Here is a 23,758-nt window from a genome sequence, read left to right as displayed (position 1 = left end):
TAACTTTTATTGGAAAAAATAATAGAAAAATTGTGTGTGTTGTGTGTGTGTGTGTGTGTGTGTACTTAACATGTTAATGTGTTTTTCTCAAAAATTTCCCAAATGAAACAAAAACACTTGCATGTTTTAGTTTTAGCGCTCAATAAGCTCAGATCTGATCAACTGATGGAACGCTGATTTTCTCACTGATAGAGAAACTCTAAGAAGATAGAGCACCATCCCCATTTAGCCTCCTCATATTCATTTTATTCTGTGGTTCTCAAACTTCAGCCTGTATGAGAATTGCCTGGAGGACTTGTGAGCTTCTGATTCACTGGGTTTGGGGAGAAGCTCAAGAACATGCATTTACAGCATGTTCCCAGATGCTGCTGCTGCTGCTGTGGCAAAGCAAGAGTCTTCGTGCAATGCCTCACCCTAAATAATAAAAGGTCAAGGGGAATTAGAATTAGTCACCTGCACTAGTTACCTTGGAGAACAGGCGGTGGTGGGTAGAGCAGGAAGTGAGAGGAATTCCTATAGGGCAGTTTCTGGCACAGCCTCTGCATCGCGATTCCTGAAACTGGCAGGAAACATTCCAAGTGCAACTCTGTAGCATTGTTGAGGATTACTGTCCTGTCAGCGCTGGGGTGTGTGACTGTGGATAGAGTCAGATCTCTTCTTCAGGAATCCAATCAGAGGCACTGAAAGCACCTATTTGCCCTCTCAAATAAAATTATAGTCTCAATTTTCATTGAATTCCTTATCATATGGAGGTAGATTTATATTATTGGACCCATGTTATAGATGACAGTGAGGCTCAGAGAACTGACTTGCCAAAGATCACAGCGAGACAAAATAAAATGTAAAACGTCCACCCCAGTGCCTAATAAGGTACTGACCAAATTAAGTTCAAATACAAAAATAAAAATCGACCTTGTTCCTAAAGAAGTGGAGATTAAGGTCCTGAGATGCTGCCTGCCAGGGTCTGAGCAAGGACCAGAAGCCAGGGTCCTAGTCTCATGGTCCCGGGCTTCTCTGAGGCAGACCTCTAAGTATGAGCTGCCAGGATCTGATGTGACTTGGTACTTTCTAGGGCCAAGCATAGAGTATCAGAACTAAGAAAAAAAAACCTTACAAAGCCAAAGTCCCTCCTTTGAGATGGTCCCTCACAGCCTGTTAATGTAATAAAATAGTTAAACCCTTTAGCACCAAATTAGGGAAGAAGTTGTAAAACCTTTCTTTCTCTTTTTTCTTTTTTGGCCTAACAAAATATTTATAGCACGAATGGATGAAGAAGTTGTGGTACATATATACAACGGAATGTGGTATATATATACTCAGCCATAAAAAGGAACGAAACTGAGTCATTTGTTGAGACGTGGATGGATCTAGACACTGTCATACAGAGTGAAGTAAGTCAGAAAGAGAAAAACAAATATCGTATATTAACGCATGTATGTGGAACCTAGAAAAATGGTACAGATGAACCGGTTTGCAGGGCAGAAGTTAAGACACAGATGTAGAGAACAAATGTATGGACACCAAGGGGGGGAAACCGCGGTGGGGTGGGGATGGTGGTGTGCTGAATTGGGAGACTGGGATTGACATGTGTACACTGCTGTGTATAAAATTGATGACTAATAAGAACCTGCAGTATAAAAAACCAAACAAACAAAAAAAACCAACAAATACTAAACTTTCTTTAGGTTATTTGTATGGAAATACGTTAATATAAATGTTTCAGACATTACATGAAATTTCTAAAAAATATATATATATATATTTATAGCTATTTTTTTTGACACCCTGACATCCTTAAAATCAAAGTTCCTTTTAAAGATGAAATTAAGTCAACAGTAAAGGACTACTGGAGGCACTAAAAATATATATCAACCTTAATAGTCTCTGCCTTCAAAGAATTTATAGGTACATAAGGGGCAGGCAGGGTAAGCAGCAAAGAAATAAATCTACTGGGGTGGCCCGGGTTGAGCCACCCACAGAGTTCTAGGAAGCAGAAGGGAACTTCACGGAGAAGGCAGGAGGATGGATTTTTGAGGAGAAGACAATGAGGAAGCTTGGTTTGCCCGGCAAATCCGTTTCTAGCACTTCAGGGATCTGGAGGGAAGGAAGGCTGTCAGTGGGAGATTAAATGTAGAAAGGTCAGATGGGGTCAGACGTGGAGGGTCTTAAATGGCACGCTAAATTCACAACATATACGGTGGACAATGGGGAGAGAGCACGGTTGGGTGTGTTTTTGGTTTTGTTTTTTTAAGCATGGAGACTGCTTGATTAGCGTTGGGTTTTACACTGCTTAACACCGGCAAAGCTCATTAAAATGGATCACAAGGAGAACAAGAACCAAGGGCAGGTGATTGCTCTCTTTTTTTTTTTTTTTTTTTGCTGTACGCAGGCCTCTCACTGCTGTGGCCTCTCCCGTTGCGGAGCACAGGCTCCGGACGCGCAGGTTCAGCGGCCATGGTTCACGGACCCAGCCGCTCCGCGGCATGTGGGATCTTCCCGGACCGGGGCACGAACCCGTGTCCCCTGCGTCGGCAGGTGGACTCTCAACCACTGCGCCACCAGGGAAGCCCAGAGCAGGTGATTTCTGATTAAAGTAGGTATCTTTAAAATACTTCCCTCCTCAAGGATTTCTACTGTGAAAGAGAAACAAAATTTAGTTTTTTAAAAAAAGACAAAACTTAAGGTTCCACAGGGAGCCTAAAAAAAACCCTCAAAAAGCCAAAACAGCACAAAAGAGCCAAATTTTGAGCAATAATATTGCACGTTCCTGAATGAACCTTCAACGTTTAAAACAGTTTTGTTTACCTACTCCAAACAATCAAATTAAACTGCAAAACAATATAAATAGGAAAGAAGCCATCCAAAAAAAAAAAAAAAACAAGACTCACTGCCAACTTTGTGTGAGGTATTGAGATTTCTAAGTAATAGTCCCTCAGGTTTGACTAGACAGATAAGTAGAACTGGGAGGGGATGTGGAGGGAGGGGCACAGGCAGGATCTGTGATCTATTTGTCTGGAGAACACAGAGCAAGCTCCCCCCAAATGTTCAGACTGTTTAAAACAGTGTCTCTTTACTTCCAAGCAATGTTCAGAAAGAAGAGTATTATCCTGAATACTTCAAAACAACTTCAAGTTGCCCTAAGAGAACCAAAACTAGATGTCACTGCCACCTGGAATTGTGTTTTTCCATTTGTCTTCTTCCCACTGGCAAATAATCAAGACTACTATCATATTCTTTGAATCTCTGTATTTTGGAATTATTTTTATATGGTGATATTATTTTGGCTTCATTTTGGAAACAAAAATAAAAGTTAATATGAGATAGGTACATTTACTCCAGAACTTGAGAAACAGTGATCATTGCATCTCCAAAAGAATGAAAAATTGGTTTGACTAAAAATAGAACTACCATATGACCCAGCAATTCCACTCCTGGGTATATGTCCAAAGAAAATGAAAATACTACTTTGAAAAGATACATGAACCTCAACGTTCATAGCAGCATTCTTTACAACAGCCAATATATGGAAGCAACCCAACTGTCCATCCACAGATGAATGGATAAAGAAGATGTGGTATATATACAATGGAATACTACTCAGCCATAATAATGAACGAAATTTTGCCATTTGCAGTAACATGGATGGACTTGGAGGGCATTATGCTAAGTGAGATAAGTCAGATGGAAAAAGACAAATACCATATGAATCACTTGTATGTGAAATCTAAAAAATACAACAAGTGGACAAATATAACAAAACAAAAGCAGACTCACAGATACAGAGAACAAACTAGTGGTCACCAGCGGGGAGGGGGGCAGGGCCAAAATGGGAGTGGGGGAGTAGGAGGTACAAACTATTGGGTGTAAGACAGGTTCAAGGACATATTGTACAACATGGGGAATATAGCCAATATTTCGTAGTAACTGTAAATGGAAAGTAACCTTTAAAAATTGTATAAAAATAAAGGGCTTCCCTGGTGGTGCAGTGGTTGAGAGTCCGCCTGCCGATGCAGGGGACACGGGTTTGTGCCCCGGTCCGGGAAGATCCCCCATGCCGCAGAGCGGCTGGGCCCGTGAGCCATGGCCGCTGAGCCTGCACGTCCGGAGCCTGTGCTCCGCAACGGGAGAGGCCACAACAGTGAGAGGCCCGCGTATCGCAAAAAAAAAAAGTATAAAAAATAAAAATAAAATTAGTTTGATTTAAGGAGGTATTAACATTGTACTGAACATGGAGGACACTCAGTAAGTAGGAACCAAATGAAACCAACACAAGATGTGAAAGCCTGCATTACACAGCTACAAACCCATGGGTCTGTAAGGCTGGGACTGGGCAGAGGCAGGGGGTAAAAATGACACTCAGTCACTACCAGCTCACCAAAAACAAGAATAGGGACTCACCTATAAATCAATATCAAAAGAAGATACAAAATTAAGGTAAGAGCCATATTGGTTTAAGATTGAAATAATCGAGGGAAACAGGGTACAAATTTCTACGTATAAAGAACCAAGCTAACTAATCTTGCCTGGCAAACAGACACATAGTTCTGAATCTGAGCCAAAGCAACGGCTCCTGGCAATCTGCCAAAGCCAAATTCCTCGGTCTGGCATCATAAAATGATTTGTCTGTCGAATTTACAATTCCAGTGTCTCTGGATTCAGCTACCCACTGGGCACCCCTGGCAGTTGCCCAGCAGAATACCTCTGAACTATCATTACTGTCAGGACATGGGCATTTGACAAACACTGGAGAAAAATGACACTCATTTCTTAGAGCAATATTAGTTAACAGCTACAAAGTGCTGCTACAAAGGAATTATCAAGTCTGTAGCTATAATAATTAACGAAGAGTTAATAACCTTCTCCGTAGTGCTAACCTGCAAGCTGCTCCTTGGTGTTCAGTAGACATGGGTCAAACTGTCATTTAATTTACTGGAGGCCACAAAGGTGAGTCAAAATCAGAGGTCTTGCCAAACTGAGCAAACATGGTCCAAAGGCGAGATGCCCTCTGAACTTTATCCTCAAGTGCTAGGATGCTTCTCAGATGCGACCTGCTTATCATGGGTTAAACTCCACCCCTAGTTTTAAGCTCATCAGAGAAGTCTCCCAGACACGGTGCGTTTTCAGTATAGATTTGTAACACGCAACTCCAAGACTGCCTGTTATTTATAAAATCTGAAAATTTTCTAGCCAGAGTTGGGAATCAGGGAAGAATTTACAAATTTTGCTTGAGCTGAGTAAGGTCAGAAAGGGAAATAATTCATGATACCCACAAGTCGAGTGCACAGATTGGCTACTTAATTCCCACCTAAGAATGGGTGCTAATCAATTTTAAGTCAGAATTATATTTAAAAATTATAAACCACTGGCCATCTGAATTTTAACACCTATTTTCCACATAAATAATTCTGAAAACGGTGAACATATTCTAATTTCTTCAAAAAAAGAGCCAGATGGACAAATGAGATAAGCAACTGTTTTAAGATATTCCTGGTAAATTAAAGAACCATGATTGATTTTAAGAAGCTACATACATCCTAGCCCTAGTTTTCTTTAGCTTAAAGTAGTTAATAAAGTAGAGCAACTTTCCTCTTTTCCTTAAAAAAAAAAATTCCCAAATAAGACACTGATGCAGCTGACTTAACCTACCGACCGTGTCTCCCAGTCCACCTGACTTATGAAGCAACCCCAACCAAGGTAGCCCCTTCTCTATTAAAGCACTTTGCTCAAGCCCAAGACCTACTCCAATCTCTCCTCAAGGACCTATGCAAGACCTCATTGCTCCAAATACAAAAACCACCTAATTGCTGAATGATTGAGGAATTGGACAAATGCAATTTCTGATACCTCCCTAGCTCCAAAAACCTTTATTATTAAAGTCCTAATAGTTGTGGTCACTTATTTTAGTCACTTCATGTTAAGTAAACAGAGAACTTGGACAAAGCCCAAAGAAGAGAAACAAAAATGACTAATCAGTGTAAAACTGGTCTGTTTAACCAGAAAAAGAGAAAACAAAGTTGGTGACAACCATTTCACGCCACTCAACTTTCAGCTTACTTCTTTAGGTGCCTTTATCATCCCTTTCCACCTCCTTTCTCCCATCCATGTACAGATCTACCGCAGTGCAAGGCATTTAATGATTTGTGAATGAATAAATTAAATTGATACCCCCGATTTCCCGCTTCACTGCAAGCAGACAAGGTCGTGGTGGAGTGGCCAGTGGCCCAAAATTGAACAAAAGAAATTATAAAGGAAACACACATATGCACCTTCTTTTCTTTGTTCCCAAGTGTCATTCAACAAAATAGACAAAGAACACTATGAAAACTCACCCTATGGAGAAACTTGCTTCACTGTCACTGAGGCTGTATTCTGTAAATTATTTCCTTCTTCCAAGAGCTAAAATACAAAACCTTTTATTAAGAATTCTCACATCCTTATAGAAAGATGTTCCAGTGCTTCAAACTCCTCCCCCTAAAATACCTTATTTTTTTTAATTAATTAATTTATTTTTGGCTGCACTGGGTCTTCATTGCTGTGCGCGGGCTTTCTCTAGTTGCAGCGAGCGGGGGCTACGCTTTGTTGCGGTGCGCAGGCTTCTCATTACGGTGGCTTCTCTTGTTGCAGAGCACAGGCTCTAGAGCGCGCGGGCTTCAGTAGATGCGGTGTGTGGGCTTCAGGAGATGCGGCGCGTGGGCTTAGTTGCTACGCGGCATGTGGGATCTTCCTGGACCAGAGCTCGAACCCGTGTCGCCTGCATTGGCAGGCGGATTCTTAACCACTGCGCCACCAGGGAAGCCCTAAAATACCTTATTCACAGATAAATTTTTAAGACTTTAATTGCAGAGACACCATGTATGATGCCTAGTCCCCAAACCCCATGCTCTAAGAACTGCACCTCTCATGGGCCCTGGCAACTGTATTTGTGATGTATGATTCCACATGCCCTCCCAAACCATCCCCACCCAAGGTTGACAGGTCCTCTCTCAGGGGGGATGAAAACAGGGATTCTAGAATGTTAGTCAAGTCTCTGTTGAACTCAAACTGAGGCTGAGATGGCCACTGTGGGGTAGCCATCTTGAGCTGTGCGCTCAAAAGCTGGACGGAAGGTAGAGAGGGCTAGAAATAAAGAGTACAAGCAGAGAAGCAAAGATGGGGGCCATAGAGCACCAGAGAAAAGAACTAACACACCAGCTCTCCTGGACGTTAAGGACTTTCTAGTTCCTGGTTCATGGTTTCAGGCTTCTGTGAACCCCACTTGCATTTCTTGCACTTGGGTCCTGAGAGAGATCCTGATCTCTGAAATTCATTACCCCAGGTTTGTCTAAAGTTGTTCACAACCATGCTAAGCTCCATCGAGTCATGAATATTCCTGATATCACAGGAGAAGGAAGGGCCAAAACTGTTCTTGTTCTAGCAGCAAAGGAACAAATCCACCATTTGTAACATATTTTCTGTTATCTACAACGTACTGCTGTTTCATCATTTCCCTGTACAGTTTCCAGGGGAGGATTGACCTGCTGATACAACCCCCATAACCCAATCATCCACAGCTACTCCAGTTGGGGATCCTAACAACCAAGCTGGTTAACAAATGCTTTTCCTGCAAATAACAGTAGGAAAACATTAGCACAGCATTCCATTCTCTTCTTCAGGTGTACTTAACTGACCCACTTCAATGTTTGGGTTTTGTCTTTTTTCTTTTTTAAGCTTGAGGATCATCAAGTGTGCGCTAGAGGATCCTACAGTTCAAAAGTACACGTGAATGTAAGCTCTAGGGGGCAGGGCCGATGCCTGTCCACCTTTGTATCCCCACCCCTGCACGGTACCCCATGCTGAGTGAACATTTGCCAAGGGAAGGAAAGGAGGGTAAGTAGGAGCCTAAGAGTCAACAACACAAACTCTGGGCTCAGACAGACCTGGGTTAGACTCCCAAATCTCCTCTTAGAACATTTATGAAGGCTCAGAATTCTGCTAAGAATTTTATGTACACTGGCTTATTTCATGCTCCTTCCCCCGCCAAAGCTTTAAGGTATTCTCTCTCATTTCACCTTTGGTGAAAACTGTGCAACTTACCTGTGGCCACAAGGTTAGTCACCCCAAGTCCAAGACCCTAACCCCTATGACAAACTGCATTTACTGCTGACTTCGTGTCCTTGGACAAATGATTTCATTACTCAATTTGCCGAAGATTATGGTTCTGAAGACTGTCAGACAGTGTCTGAAAAGTGCTTAGCACAGTACCAGGCGGAGCCAACGGCTCATTAAAAGGTAGTTATTATTATTAGAGTTAGTAACTTCTGCTGCAAGCAGAGGCACTCTGGGTCCTATAAATTACACATTCTCTGGAAAACAGCCATGTCCAAGATCTAGGCAGCCAAAGCAAAAGGAGCAAATTAGGACCAATATTTATCTTGGATATGATCTAAGTTCTCCAATAGGGAGTAACAGATAAGAAATCTTTTCATAGCCTGAAAGCAATGATTGTGCTTGAAGTTAGGGGGCACCATACTGCTGTATATCATAGAAACATCTGCCCCAGAGTCCTCAACACCCTTGGATTTTTCTCCAACAAAGCGGAGGTAGATAAATTCTGATCAGTTAACACCTTTTGTGGCAGGGAGGGGAACACTTTAATATTTCTTTCCATACCCTTCCACAATTTCAATTTTAGGTCCACTATATTCCTATTCTATTTCCAATGCCTCTGCGATTGTTTCATTGAGATAAAGAGCATTATTACCTGCTTCAATGACCTTTAAAAGTTCAGGGAAAAAAAGTATTTCATTAGGATTAACAAGCATAACACCAAGAAAGGTAAAGTACCTAAAAAAAAACTGGTCGAAAATATGTAAATGTATATATTGGCAATTGTTGAAAATGGGTGATAGGAGCTCATTATACTAGCCTCTCTACATTTATATATGTTTGAAAATTTCCATAATAAAAAGTTACAAATAAATGTTTAAAATAAATGTACAAATTCTACCTTTTAATAATTTAGTTTTTACTGAATACCTGCTTCGAGGATGGAGCAGGAAACTGGGTCCGTATCACTACTCTGGGAAACAGCACAGAGTAAGGCACTCAGTTGAGGGAAGAGAAGTAAATAAGGTTAAATTAAGGTGGAACTAATATAAATCATATAGAAATGGAATATGTTTCTACAATGCTTTAATAATGAACTTCAAGTAAGAGACCCAGGGCTACAAGACATTCCTAAGGAGACTTCTTTATACAAACAAACCAAACTTTTTTTTTTTGAGTACATATAATAATTGTTTGCTCAAGCCTGGTTTACATTTGGTTTTAGCTGCCCAAGGAATATCCCAATTTAGAGGTGATTTTTCTAAAGGGCAGAAATAAAGAACTTTGTGCCAAACCACTAAAAGAAAGCTGGAAACCAAGGTACGGGCAGATGTCTCTTCAGTGGACAAAAGATGAATTTTCTCTTTTCAATTCACAGTCACCTTCTGAAAGGGTTAACTGAAAAGTTATTTGTTCTACCCAGATGATAACCCATAATTGAAAAATCATCTCTAGAGATCTTTTAGTTTTCCTTACCCAGACGTACACAGTGTTTTTCATTCAATTTGTGGAGTTAAATTCTAGCTTAAAACCCTATCATTGTCCATTAAGTCAAAGCTAAAATAAGAACAAAACCCAAAAAAACTTAACTTTCAAATATGTTAGTGACCTCTATCAACGAATTCTGATCTCCCTCCCTCAGAGCAAATTCTGTTCCTAGAATGCTAGGGGTGAATTTCCTAACACCAAAATTTAAAAGAAACTCTAAAAAACTGATAAGAAGCCACCTGCTGTTCTAGGTTGAAGCTATGTACACCTCTTCAACACTGAGGATAGCTGGTCCCCTCCTGACCCCATCCCAAAGGTACGGTCATTTAAAAAACAAGTGCAAAAACAAAACTAATCAAGACAAATGGCTTTCTACTCCATCACCAAAACGATGCCACAAGAGTAAAGAAACACTTTACCATCAATCTTCTACAGAGTCCGGCTAACTGAATTTTCCCCTAATCACAGTAAAATTTAGGAAGCAGCATTTTCTTCTAAGATTTACTTTATTTGCACTCTATTAAAAACAGTGCTTTCAGATATTCTAACCATGTCCTCCTGGCTTGAAAGGTATACAGCAATCTCTTCTCTATTCCACTCGCCCAATCCAACCCCTTCATTTCTATACACTTCCAGTCTTTACCACTTGCCCTTTATTAAAAGTATTCCTCTTAGTTTACGGGACAAATGAGACAACGATGGTATGTTTTATCACAAATTGAGGAATACTACATACAGTGTGACAGAGTAGTACATAGGTGAATGTTCACCTTCCTTCTCACGCTAGTATGTTTTGCCTCACTGTGTTAAAGTAAAACTTGTCTACAGTTCTGAGTGCCCCTTGACCAGTCCACAATAAAAGAGGTACGAAATCACTCTCAGAACTGCCCTGAAAAACGTGCTGGATTATCATTTGTAGAAAATACTGAGTAGCTCGACTATCCCAACGTAACGTACACGCACAAATATCATGGTACTCCGCGTTCCCATATTTCTGCCAATCTACCTGTAAATGTTTCCAAGAAAAATTACCACCCAGGGAGTGACTGCTGGCCATCTGAACAAAAACATGGTTTCTTTCCAGAGGTACTTGACTACCCTCTTCTGATCACTTAACTGGTTGTTCTCAGTGGATCTCCCCAGCAATTGATAGTTAGGAAAGGGGGCTGGGGCTCAGCACCAGGAGAGAATTTTCAACTCAAGTGGATGATCAAATAATGTCCTGGGCGCAGAAAGCCAAGGGCAACACTAGAAAGTGATGGTGATGAGCCTTACTCCTTCACAGGTCAAACTCTTCCCACACCTGCCAAACTCCACAAGCCAAATGCCACACTGTGAAATGACACTGTCTCTAGAATTCTCTAAAAGTGCTTTCGCTGGAATCCCCTCTGAACACAATGAAGGGCTGACGGGCAATATTAGGTGACTTGAAAGTAGACATTTAAGATCATGAGTTCTCATGTCTCGGACCATACATAACGTTTCTAATAACCTGTCCCAACGTGGGGCGGGGGAGTGGGAGGTGTAGGGGGAACCAGGCGGACTTCTTGCTTCTTGGTTAAAAACTAAAGTTGGCTTGCAGCCCTGCCAAGGCGACAGACCACGGACTCCAAACGTCCCCAGTCCCCGCGGGCTGCAGCAGCGGCCGGGCACCCGCGCGCGTCCTACCTTGGACCTTTCCTTGACGTAGTATTTGCCCAGCCGGCTCCCGCAATACAGGACCAGCCTGTCGATGAGGGACAAGAGGAAGCTGATGGCCTCGCAGCCTTCCTCGTTGCCCCCGATCCACGTGATCTGGTCGCCCCGCAGGTGCCGCTTGGAGACGCCGGCGCGGGGCCCGGCCAGCTGGCCGTCCCGCAGGGCCCCGTTGCAGTGCAGCTGCTTGACTCGCTCCAGGACACAGTCACCCACCACCTCGCCCAGGAAGTTGTCCAGGTAGCAGAAGCCGACCTCGTGCAGACAGGGCACGATGTACTCCAGGGCGATCTTCTCCAGATCCAGCCTCATGATATGTCCTAGGGGCATCTCGCCCGCAGAGCCGAGCTCGGGGACCCCCAGCGTGCACCCGGAGAGAGAGCGACCCGCGAGCGCGCTCAGCCGAGGCGCAAGGAGAGTGGCCCGGAGTTCAGCTACCTGCGGCGGCCACGGTCCCCGAGCCACCGCGGCACCAGGGAGAGGGGAAAGTTGCTCGCAACTCTGGGGAGCAGGGATCCTGTTCAGGGACCAGCGGGAGCTGTGCGGGGCTCCACGACTCAGCGCCGGACTGGCCCAGCGAGGAGTCGGAGGGCCCCTTTTGGAAACGCGGAGCCACCACTGGCGCGGCGGCGGCCCCAGGCGGGGAGAGGCTGAGGTCCAGCCCCTGAGCAGGCCGACTCCGCGCGTCACGGGCCCCGCCCAGGCTCCGCCCCAGGACCGCCTCCGGGACAGCCCTTCCCCCCCGGCCCGTCACCCAGCAGGGTTTACCCCTTGCCCAAGGAGCCCGGCGAGCCCGGCGCCAGCCTCCCTTGTTTGTGACCAGGAGAGGGGCTGGAGAACAGACGGCATTTTTAGAATGCCATCGATTTGCATATTGTTTTGCATAAAATCCCATAACAAACTTGAAAACCTGTATCCCAACTCCGAAAATGCAAATGGATTAACAGCACAGTTTACTGCCACATTCTAGGCTGGTCACCTCCCAGGCTTTTGAATAAAATAATAAACCCAGGAACAAACAAATATTTTAGCAATGGTCTCGTTTTAGCTTTACCTGGTACCTTATTCCCCTTTCCTCTGCTGTTTGACCCAGGTCGGGAGGTGCAAAGACACTGAGAGACTGGGAGGAATCCAATTTTAAATAAAATTAACAAGCATCTCCCTGACCCCTACTATCTTCAAGGCCCCATGAGCTCAATGAAGGGGGGTGCGTACAATGAAGAAATACTGGGTCATATCTCACTGAATCCTAAAAATACTGTATTTTTCTTTGCTGAATGTTTTCATCCACTTATCTTTCAAGTTTCCTACTAAAATATGATGTTCTGAAGGTCTGCCTTCAAAATTCACCACATTCTCATGTAACAGCTAACACAGGTATGTCCCACAAGACTTTTTACTTATCCAAAGGTAAGCTGATTGCTTAATGAATTTTTTTTAAATTCCCTTTCCTACCGAACACCAGAGAACAGACTCCAGAGAAAAAGATTCATAAATTGCGTGCAAAGCCATTTTAAATTTTACATCAGTTTGCACTTGGGCTCTTCATGTAGGTTGAACAAAAGAATGTACAGTTCTCACATTAAGTTGTAAGTTACAATGCATTAGGGCTTATATAAAGTTGAACAACAAAAAAATGGGTGAGCTGTCTCTGTGTTTTAGTTTAAATAAACTGAGTAAAAGATAAAAGTACAATTAACATTTGTGAAGAAGAAGAAGGAGAATGTACAGGTTTTTCAGGTATCATTTTGTACACAATCCCCTACAGCGTTTACACGTTTATTCTCCTGCCCATAGTCCTCTCTTTTCTTCATCTGAGAGGAGAAATATGAAAGGAGAAATGGAGTGAAGTCTGGGTCAAGAACAAAGAGCAGAACAGGAAAGGCACGCTGCTGCTACTGATGGAAAGAAGCAGACAGAGGCGCATGGTCATCAAGTAAGAACCTGAAGAAGTGGTCCATGGGAAACTTGGTGAAACTCCTAGTTATACAGGGAAGAGGTCCTCTGCCGAGATGGTGATAGTGGGCACCCTTGGTATGACCTTTCGGCAGGAGGTGCACCAACTGGGGTAACGGCTTGATTGGTCAGCATCGAGGAGCTGCCATCTAAATTCCCACAGCAGCTCCTGGATGACAGAAGCCCGTCATCCTTGGACCCCCAGCACGTAGCACATAGTAAGTGACTAATAAATAGGTACCAGGAACCTGGTGTCTGACCCTGAGCCATGACAACCTCCACGTGGGATTGGGGCATGTCTGGGCTTGTACGAAGCCTGCCCAAGGGTCTATTTGCATGAAAGGAGGTGGGGGGAGCCTCCCCAGAGAGAAGTCACTGGGAGAGTGTCAGGCAGAGCATCCTGGCTCACTGGCTCAGAGCAAAACCTCAGGGGCCAGTGAAGGGGTCAGTCAGGCATTCTGTAGGATACTTGTCTCCTGGCTTTGCCTCCCTATCCAGCCATGGTGGATGTTCAGGGACTGGGGACTGGGTTCGAAACCTGGGGACTGTTCGTTTGCTGCAAGGAGTAAAATGGAGCTGCAATACCAAAAGAGAGGAAGGCCCTTCCCCGACTTGTGCTGGAACCGTGCATAGCCACAATACCTTGCCCCATCCAGTGATCTCCTTCAGGGGCAGGAGAAGAGCCGTCCGAGGCCGCCTGAATGTGGGCCCTGGTAGGCAGTGGCTTGTGTTTTTTGCAGCTTCGGGGTTTGTTGTAGACCTCAGAAGTAGATATCCTTGAATTTAAAAGGGGGGAAATGACAGACTTGATAGCTGGCTGAAAATTTTCTGAAGGTTCTGACACTCCTAGGAATAATAAGGGGATTTACAGAGGACCAGAAATCCGCAGTAGAAGGTGGAGGAGGTAGTGGTCAATAAAATACACAAAATTACATCCCCACCTCCCAGAATGAACATGTGGACCCAGGACTTTAAATCCCAGGACTGGTAAATTTGGCTCGCTATTCAAATAATATTGCCATAATTTTAGAATAAAGTTACAATTAGTTCAGGTGTCACCAGAGCCATAGTCTGTGAGCAAGTTTTAGTGACTGCAATCTTTCAATTGTTCTAGATTACTCTGGTTGCAAAGCCTGGGCAGCTTAGAAAGGTATTCTAAGTAAGAACCATCCCTTAGAAGAACCAGGGACTGGTTCTTGCCTACTTGGCAAGGACACCCTTTAATCAATCAAGGGCCTCCTAATCAACCCGGGGCTGCCAGCACTGCATCTGGCAGAGCAGCCTTAGATCCAGTGACTGGCAAAAAGCACAGTGTGTGATTACACCGAGGGGTGCAGACAGGCTGGAGCCATGCATGGGCTCAGAGGCGTCTGAACATCAGAGTGGCAAACACCAAGCTAATGGTTCAAGTGCATTTGTTCTAGTTACTTGCCCGTTCATTTGCATCATTATCACAATAAATATTAAAATACTTTTCCTGTTAATAACTAAAATTAATTTCCCTGTAAATTAATTTCAATAAATTGCCTTCCAATGTATATCTGCAGTACAGATGCAGTCATTTTTATTTTTCAAGCATGTGGATGAGAGAGGGTAAAAGAAGGAAGCTGAATTTCTTTGCCTTGGAATTTGAATCGGAAGGGATCCTGGTGGTCCAACTTCATTTTCCTACTGATGAGGAAACCAGGGCCCAGAGGGGCTGGACATTAGGTAACTTCCCTAAGAAAGGAATCTCTGGTCAGTGGAAGGGGAAGCCTGGAATGCTTTTGTGTTCTCAACCACAACAAGAGAGCATTCAGCTCTTGTCCTGTTTATGTATGTATGGGGGTTTTTGTGTTTTTGTTTTGGATGAGGTAAAATTCACCAAAAGTAGTGTGCAATTCAGTGGCATTTAGTACATTCACAATATTGTGCAACCACCACCTCTCTCCAGTTCCGAAACATTTTCACCATTCCCAAAGAAAACCCTGTATCCAGTAAGCAGTTACTCCCCACTTCCCCAGCCCCTGGCAACCACCAATCTGCTTTTAGTATCAGTGGATTCACCTTTTCTGGATATTCCCTGTAAGTGGAGTCATAGGATATGTAACCTTGTATGTCTGGCTTATTTCACTTAGTATAATGTTTTCCAGGTCCATTCATGTTGTAGCATGTATCATTCCTTTTTATGGCTAATATTCCATTGCATGGATATATGACATTTATCTATCCATCATAAGCCGATGGACATTTGGGTTGTTTCCACCTTTTGGTTATTGTGAGTAATGCTGTTAAGAGCATGTATGTGTAAGTACCTGAGTGCCTGCTTTCAATTCTCTTGGGTATATACCTAGGAGTGGGTCATATAGTAATTTTACATTTAATTTTTTGAGGAACTGCCACACTGTTTTACACAGCAGCTGCACCATTTTACATTTTTACTGGTAATTTGGGAGAGTTCCATCACATCACATCCTTTTTTATTTCCGATGAAAACCACCTACATTTCTTTCACCCCTTCAACATCTTTCTGTGCCAGAGTTTCCCTCCCTCCAAGCTGGCATCTGAGTATCCTTTTCTGTTTTTTGCCATGCCATATTATCAAGAGGTTTATCATTACATTGAATGGCTTTAGTGTGGGCAAGGATGATCTTATTTTTTGATTTATCAAACACTTTTTTTAACACCATATATTCCAGGCACTGTGCTAAAAGTATTACAAACACTATTTCTATGAATTCTTCTAACACTACCAAGGAATTATTATTTTCACTATTGTGAAGATGACAAAAATGAGGAGTAGAGAGGCTAAGGAACTTGTCCAAGTTCACACAGTGAGAGAGTAGGACAATGCTGGACAAAATCTAAGAGATTCCAAATGAGATAAGATTGGGGGTGGGGTGGGGATCATTTTGAGCCACTTGCTTGACATAGCAACGTTTTTGCCCTTAAGTACTCTTTTTTATTATAACCCTTAATTATAGCACGTTCACCTGCAATGACAATTTTAACTCTTGGTTTCCTTACTGATACTTAGTGTAGAAGGACAATAAGCAAAATTTACCACGAACTATTTAGTTGACTACATTGGTAGGAACCTTCCAAGCTACAAATTAGGATTTGCTCCTTGCTCCGTTCCAATTATGGCGCAGTGTTTCCAGGAATCCCACATAAATTCAGTGATGTACAGTCTGTTGAGAGTAGTAGTCAGTAATGAGCCACACCTCAATCCACCGGATTCCATTGCGAGACTCACCCCTCAGGACACAAGATGTCCATTTCATTTAAATGGAGCTGGTGAAACAAGAGGAGAGTGCCTGAGGGAACTTATGCTTGCGCTCACTGCTATGAATTGGGTTGAGAGAGAGAGGCATGGGATTATGTCCCATTCCCTGTGGAGTCCAGCCATCCTACTCCTTTCCAAGTCTAAGGGGATGGCAAAGAATGGGACTTGATTGGTTCTTAATTATTTCTAAGCATATGAACAAGTTTAAGCCTCTCTCAATTGCTCTTTGATAATTCTGCTGTGTGCAGGTCCTAGGAAGTATGACATATCAGGAATATTCATTAGTATTTTCCAATTCAACTTTTGTTTAAGCTGAAAACGTCTAAAAAGCATTCTCTCCGGCTAAAAACATGGTACCGATCATAAAAATACAACAGTGTCAAATTTAGATTAATATGGAATATTTTAAAGAACTCTTTTTGCTTAATTTTATAAAGCTTTTTCCAAAGGTGTTTTCATTCATTAGAATTTCACATCTTAATATGCTGTATTTAAAATAACCTTATTTTAGAATAGTTCTAGATTTACAGGAAAGTTGTGAAGATTTATACATAGTCCCCATGTGCCGCATACCCAGTTTCCCCTATTGACATCAGATATTAATATGGTTACACTCGTCACAATTTATGAACCAATATTGTGACATTATTGTTAACTAAAGTCCTTATCGTGTTCAGATTTCTTTTGTTTTTACTGAATGGCCTTTTTTTCCCCCCCAGGATCCTGTTGAAATTGTACAGTAGTTGAAATTAGTTCAAAGGGTTTTCAGGAGAGTATATACCAGGCCTGTCTTTTCAGCCCTTTAGCACCTACAGAAACTTCCAGGTTCCCCAGGGTAGGAAGGAATGGATACCTACAGCACGTGCTTTCTTCCCATCTTAGCTTGGCCCACTGCGAAGCCTGTTGCTGTGGCTAAGGCTTGGTGGCACAGGTGGGAGGCCTCTCTGTACAGCTAGGCGTCTGGGGGTTCAGGTGGCGGATCCCCCGCCCTGTTCTGGTCTGTCGGCGGGAGGAGGGAATGTTAAAAGGCTCGGGGTCCTGGGGTTCACCGTTCTAACAGACCTCGATTTTGTTCTCCTATTTATCTCCTCCCAAGCTCCAGAGAGGAGCCTGACTGATCTCAGGCCGTGGGCCTCAAACATTAGTATCCATCAGAATCACATGGCAAGCTTGTTAAAACACAAACTTCTGGGTCCCACCCCTGGAGTTTCTGAGTCCATAGTCCTGGGTGAGGCCCGAGAATCTACATCTCTGACGGGGTCCTGGGAGCTGTTTCTGCTGGTCGAGACTGGGGCCGGGGGCAGTGGGGAGTGTCACACTTGGAGGTCCACTTTTCTAAGCCAATCAGTTCATGGCATTACCCTCCCTGGTGACTGTTAGTCTAGGGGTGGGCAGGTGACCTAAACCATCCTAAACCAGTGGTTCTCTGCCCTGGCTGTACATGAAAATCAGCTGGGAGCTTCTAAACATGACCTCCAGCTGGGCCCTACCTCAGACTAATATTTCTAGAGAAAAGGCCTAGGTATTGCAGTTAAAAAAATAAAATAGCAAATAAATAATATATCATCATCATCAATTAATAAATAATAAAGTACAAATGAAATAATAAAGTACAAATGAAATAATCACAATAAATAAATAAATGATACAGCACTCCTGGTGACTTTAATGTGCAGCAGTACTGGGAACCACTGGTCTGCTTGAAAAGAATTTGTATTGAAGGGAAGGGTCTAATTTTCTTGCTGAACATGGAGAAGGGCAGGCAGCTCTGTGGCCTCTGGCAGCCATCTAGTCACCCTGAAGGGAGCCAGTCTCAGGAGGAAGGCAGAACAGAGTGTGGCAAGAACTTGGGACCTTGGTGACATCACTGAGCGGCTCATCTTACTATTCCGGTAGCCTGTCCTACCTCTGGACTTCCAGTTATGTGAGATAATGCATTTCCTCATTTTTAAAGCCAATTTAAGTCACGGTTTTCTGCTACTAGTTGTCAAAAGGATTCTAACAGATAACACCAGAGACATGGTCACCCTGTAGCCATAATAATTAGCACCCACTCTTTTTTTTTTTTTTTTTTTGGTATGCGGGCCTCTCACTGCTGTGGCCTCTCCCGTTGCGGAGCATAGGCTCCGGACGCGCAGGCTCAGCGGCCATGGCCCACGGGCCCAGCCGCTCCGCGGCACGTGGGATCCTCCCGGACCGGGGCACGAACCCGCATCCCCCGCATCGGCAAGCGGACTCCCAACCAGTGCGCCACCAGGGAAGCCCTACCACCCACTCTTAAAGCCACCTTGTCTCCGTGTCACCCCTTCTGCACACTTCAGAGGACCAGCTTCCTCAAGAAGTCTGACTCTATGGAGACCAGGCAGATGCGCAGCAGGAGAGTTCTAGTGTATTCTGTAGCTAAAGCTCGTCTCCATTTCCAGCTCTGAAATTCTACTGTTTTCTTCTTCCCAAAAAAAGGAAATGAACAGTCTAAAGAAAGACCTGACATTCTACCTTATATTTAAAAGAATTATTTTCTCTTTCTACCTAAGCAAATAATCTCCTAATATTCAAATTAGAGTTTACGACTGTATTCTTCATGAACTGTTTTCTTAAACTGCAAATTTGTCTTCAGGCAATAATTCCTTTTTTACATTTATAATCCGAAAATGTTTATAGAACATAAATATTCAACCCTGGGAGCTAGTTGTAACGAAGTAAACGTCCAGCAAATGTTTGATTGCAAACATTTAGTGCAGTGGGTTACAAAACTGAATGTAGAGTTAGAGTCCCTTTTTGAGAGAGATTGAGATCAAGATGTTATTAATGATTGTTTTTGGGTAGGTGGGAATATGGAAGTTTTTACGTTGTATTGTTTTCCTTATTTATTTATTTATTTATTTATTTAATGGCTGCACTGGGTCTCCGTTGCTGTGTGCGGTCTTTAGTTGCGGAGAGCGGGGGTTACTCTTCATTGCGGTGTGTGGGCTTCTCATTGCAGTGGCTTCTCTTGTTGCGGAGCACAGGTTCTAGGCATGCGGGCTTCAGTAGCTGTGGCACGTGGGCTCAGTAGTTGTGGCTTACGGGCTCTACAGTGCAGGCTCAGTAGTTGCGGCACACGGGCTTAGTTTCTCCGCAGCATGTGGGATCTTCCCGGACCAGGGCTCGAACCCATGTCCCCTGCAGTGGCAGGTGGATTCTTAACCACTGAGTCATCAGAGAAGTCCCTCCTGTATTTTCTAACGGGCACATATTGCTTTTGTTAAAAAAAAAAAAGAAATATAATACATACTTTTTTATAAAATATAGATTGTTTTTCCTACTTAAAACAAACCTTTAGTTCTTCCATGTGCTGGCCGTTGGCTTGCTCGTGCTAAGTACAGGCCCTGCCATTCTGTGTGCTGCTCTGTTGGAGGTGGCTGGGATCCTGTGAACTGCATCTCCCAGACTCCCTTGCCAGCCGGCCGAGTTAAATGCTGCCAGTACGAAGCACTGGTGGGAAACTGGATAAAATGAGGGAGGGAGAGACACCCCCCTTTAAAAGCAAGTTTCTGACAGTGGCTGTGGCAGTGGCCTTCAGCAGCTCCAGCAACAGCATCCACGGTTGGGGCAGTGGCCAGTGCCGACAGCATCTGCAGCTTCCCGCGGTGTCAGCTGCCAGGTACTCCTGGGCTCTGAAAACATCAGCACTTCTCTATTTTATCTCCAGCCTTAGGAGTGGTCCAAGACTTCTTGAAGATACTTATCTCTAGGTCACTGCATCCTCTCCTTTTGGTTCCTCCAACCTATCCCACACTTTTGTAAGTGATTCCTTAGGTCAAATTCCCTCCACTTGAAATACCTGGAATGATTTCTGTTCTCCCAGCTGGACACTGACTGATATGCCTACTCTCAGTTCCTACATTGGACTCACCAACAACGCCTCTCAATTCGACTGCCAAGTTGTACCTCCAACTTCTCCTCCTTCCCAGTCTCACTGCCACAACCATTCCAGACTGCCATCATCTCCCGAGTGGATTACTGCAACAGCCTTCTCTCAGGGCTCCCCACTTTTACACTTGCCCCACATCAATCTGTTCTCTACATGGAAGCCAGAGCAATCTTCCTTAGGCTTAAATAAGCTGGCATCACTCTGCTTTGTGAAACCCCTGCACTTAAAATCCAAACTCATTACTGTGGCCCAGGAAGCCCCAGCGACGAGTTCATTGTGCCTCATCTTCTTTACCCACCGTGATCCAGTCACACCCCTTTTTTTTGTTGTTCTTGAAATAAGCCAAGCTCTCTTTCCTACCTTAGTAACGCTGCATAATGTGGTATTTTCACCTTGCAATTCACTTTTCCCTACCCTCCATAAAGGCAGCTTCTCATCATTTCCTCCATGTTACTTCTTCCATAAGGCCTTTCTTATCACCCGAACAAGAGGAGGCATCGCCCATCTCAGCTCCCTGTTTATTTCCTTTTTAGTGCCTATCAAAACTTGACTTTTTTTTGGTTTGAATCTGTTTTACATCTATTCCTCCCAGGAGTCTGAAGGCAGAATGGGTTCACCACAGCAATCCTAGTGCCCAAAACAATGCCTGACACAAGTCAGATGTTCACCATACACTCAATATTTAACTGTTATATATGCACTGCATATTTAACTGTTTCTATATTCATGCACAGAACTCAAGGAAATCTGGTTTTCTCAATAAAATTTTTATTGTTGGATGTTTAAATTATGTTTCCCTAGACAATAAGCCAAAAGTTCATTAAAATCTAAGAAGTAGAAAGTAAAAAGCAAACATTTTGGAAAAACAGACCAAATGGATAAAAGATAAAGAACTGAGAAATCTTTCCATGATATAGTAGCAAAATGTTCTACCAAATCTCATTTGGTCCAAATTCTTCTGTTGACAGATTGGCTTTTGCCTAAATTGATTTAAGTCCATTAGCTAAAGCTGATTCGGTTATCCAAGCTGGGTTCCAAGTCACTTTTAAGGTTCTATGATGGACAAGCAGAGAATTTCAACTAGGATCAGACCTCATACGTAAAACGCTTTGAGCTCTTTCATTCAGTCACTGAGTCAGTCAACAAATATTTTCTTGCATGCCTTCCAGGTGCCAGACACTGTACTAGGTGCAGGATGCAGAGTAAACAAGGCAGACAGGATTCCTGGGCTTCTGAGGCCCACATGCGAAAGGGAAACAGACAGTCAACAAGGACGCACATAAAAAAGCACAATAGGGGCTTCCCTGGTGGCACAGTGGTTGGGAATCCGCCTGCCAATGCAGGGGACACGGGTTCAAGCCCTAGTCCGGGAAGATCCCACATGCCGCGGAGCACCTAAGCCCATGTGCCACAACTACTGAGCCTGCGCTCTAGAGCCCACAAGCCACAACTACTGAACCCGTGCTCCTAGAGCCCGTGCTCCACAAGAAGAGAAGCCATCATAGTGAGAAGCCTGCGCACCGCAGCAAGGAGTAGCCCCCACTCGCCACAATCAGAGAAAAGCCCGTGTGCAGCAGCAAAGACCCAACACAGGCAAAAATAATAAATAAATAAATAAAATAAATTAATTAAAGGAAAAAAAGCACAATAATTGCAGACAGTGATTATGTGCTGTGAGAAAACACAACAGCAGAACGTAATAGGTGGTGAAGAGGCACCAGCAAGTCACTGGTTGGAGAAACCTTCCCTGAGAAGGCAACACTTGACCTGAGGCCACAGTGACCAAAAGGAGGCAGCAGGGGCACACTGAGACTTTAGAGGCTTTAAACACGACAAGATTAGGGTGGCCTCCCTCCTTCCCAGCCCCCGCCCCCCCCCCAGGCAACTAAAAATATAAAAAGCCAATCAAGGCTTAAAGTAAGTGCAAAGAATGTCAATGAAGTTCTGCTTCCCTCACCCCTGTAAGAACTACTTGAATACTTTGGGGGAAATATCTAAAATCAAATTCATTCCAAAATATTTTCTCATTTTTAGAGCTCTTTCTTCGCTGATTTTCCAAATATACATTTAATCTGTTTACTGAGTCAGCTAGCACTTGGAGCCATCTATGCAAAAATCTGAGAAAGAGGATTCCAGGAAGAGGATGAGCAAATGCAGACTCTGACCTGAGAACCTGGTGCATGCAGCCTGGGGGCCAAATATGGTTTTCATGGAACATGGCCATGCCAGTTCTTTTTTGTTTTTGCTGTATGCGGACCTCTCACTGATGTGGCCTCTCCCGTTGCGGACACAGGCTCCGGACGCACAGGCCCAGCGGCCATGGCTCACGGGCCCAGCCGCTCCACGGCACGTGGGATCCTCCCGGACCGGGGCACGAACCCGTGTCCCCTGCATCGGCAGGTGGACCCCCAACCACTGCGCCACCAGGGGAGCCCCATGCCAGTTCTTTATGTGTTTCTGTGGCTGCTTTCACAGCCTTGAGAGTGACCATCTCCTTTGTTTCACTGGATAACTGGCTTGCTTCACTCTAGCGCAGCCCATCTTTTGGGGGACAACAGCACAGCAGACACCATAATGGACAAAGCCTGAAATACTTACTTTGTGGTCCATTCCAGAACATCTTTGCTGATCCCTGGGCTTTGTTTGTTCATTTATGTTCATAAAATGATATCAAGTGCTGTTAGAGAATTTTCAGCTGTGGAGGGAGCATGGTTTCATTTTCCTTTTCATTTGAGGATTCTGGGCTTTCACTGCTGTGGCCAGGGTTCAATCCCTGGTCGGGGAACTGAGATCCCACAAGCCTCATGGTACAGCCAAAATAAAAAGATGGCTCTGGCAGCTGTGTGGAGAATGTGATGGGAGGGTGGGCACCGGAGAGAGCAGGTAGAGGCTTTGGAGATCGTTGTGGGGAGACACTGGGGCTCGGACTTGAGAGGGAGTGGTAAGCATCACGTCTCCTAAAGGGCCAACCCTTCAGCAAATACAACGACATGAGCCTATTTTTCTCTTGAAAGAACTCTCATCCTTCAGCAGAGTGTCCACCACTTTTCAGTAAAAAAAAAAAAAGATGCCTTTTGAGACTTCCTGTCCAATCGATCGTCTTGAGAGGCCTTTGATGTACTTCTGCCCAGTTGCAGGTCTTCACAGGAACCTCTGGAACACTCGTGTACCCATTTTGTTCCCAGACATCAGGAAAGTGCCCCAGGGCCTCTGCCAGCTGTCCAGGCCATCAGGAACGCACTGTGGAGGCTGCTGTCTTTTGCCAGTTTCTCCAGGTGACAAGCTGGTGAGCTCCCTAGGAGGCTAAAGTCAGAGTTCTGGTGCCGGGTCCCCTCTGTGGTCCTCATCACAGGCCC

General features: G+C 44.0%; 1 protein-coding gene across 1 annotated transcript in view; it reads right to left on the bottom strand.

Moving 5' to 3' along the window:
* Nucleotides 1-11,899, bottom strand: part of EGLN3 (egl-9 family hypoxia inducible factor 3) — a 28,400-nt gene extending 16,501 nt beyond the window's left edge. The window contains exon 1 of the mRNA XM_082647592.1: nucleotides 11,242-11,899. Coding sequence (XP_082503718.1) covers nucleotides 11,242-11,598 — 357 coding nt within the window. The 5' untranslated portion in view covers nucleotides 11,599-11,899. The remainder of the gene's footprint in view (nucleotides 1-11,241) is intronic.
* Nucleotides 11,900-23,758: the final 11,859 nt, after the last annotated feature.

The sequence above is a fragment of the Grampus griseus genome (assembly GCF_964374135.1).
Source record: "Grampus griseus genome assembly, chromosome: 2".
In the NCBI taxonomy this organism is placed as follows: Eukaryota; Metazoa; Chordata; class Mammalia; order Artiodactyla; family Delphinidae; genus Grampus; species Grampus griseus.
The sequence above is the reverse complement of the archived record's forward strand: the minus strand, read 5'-3'. Positions and strand labels throughout refer to the sequence as shown.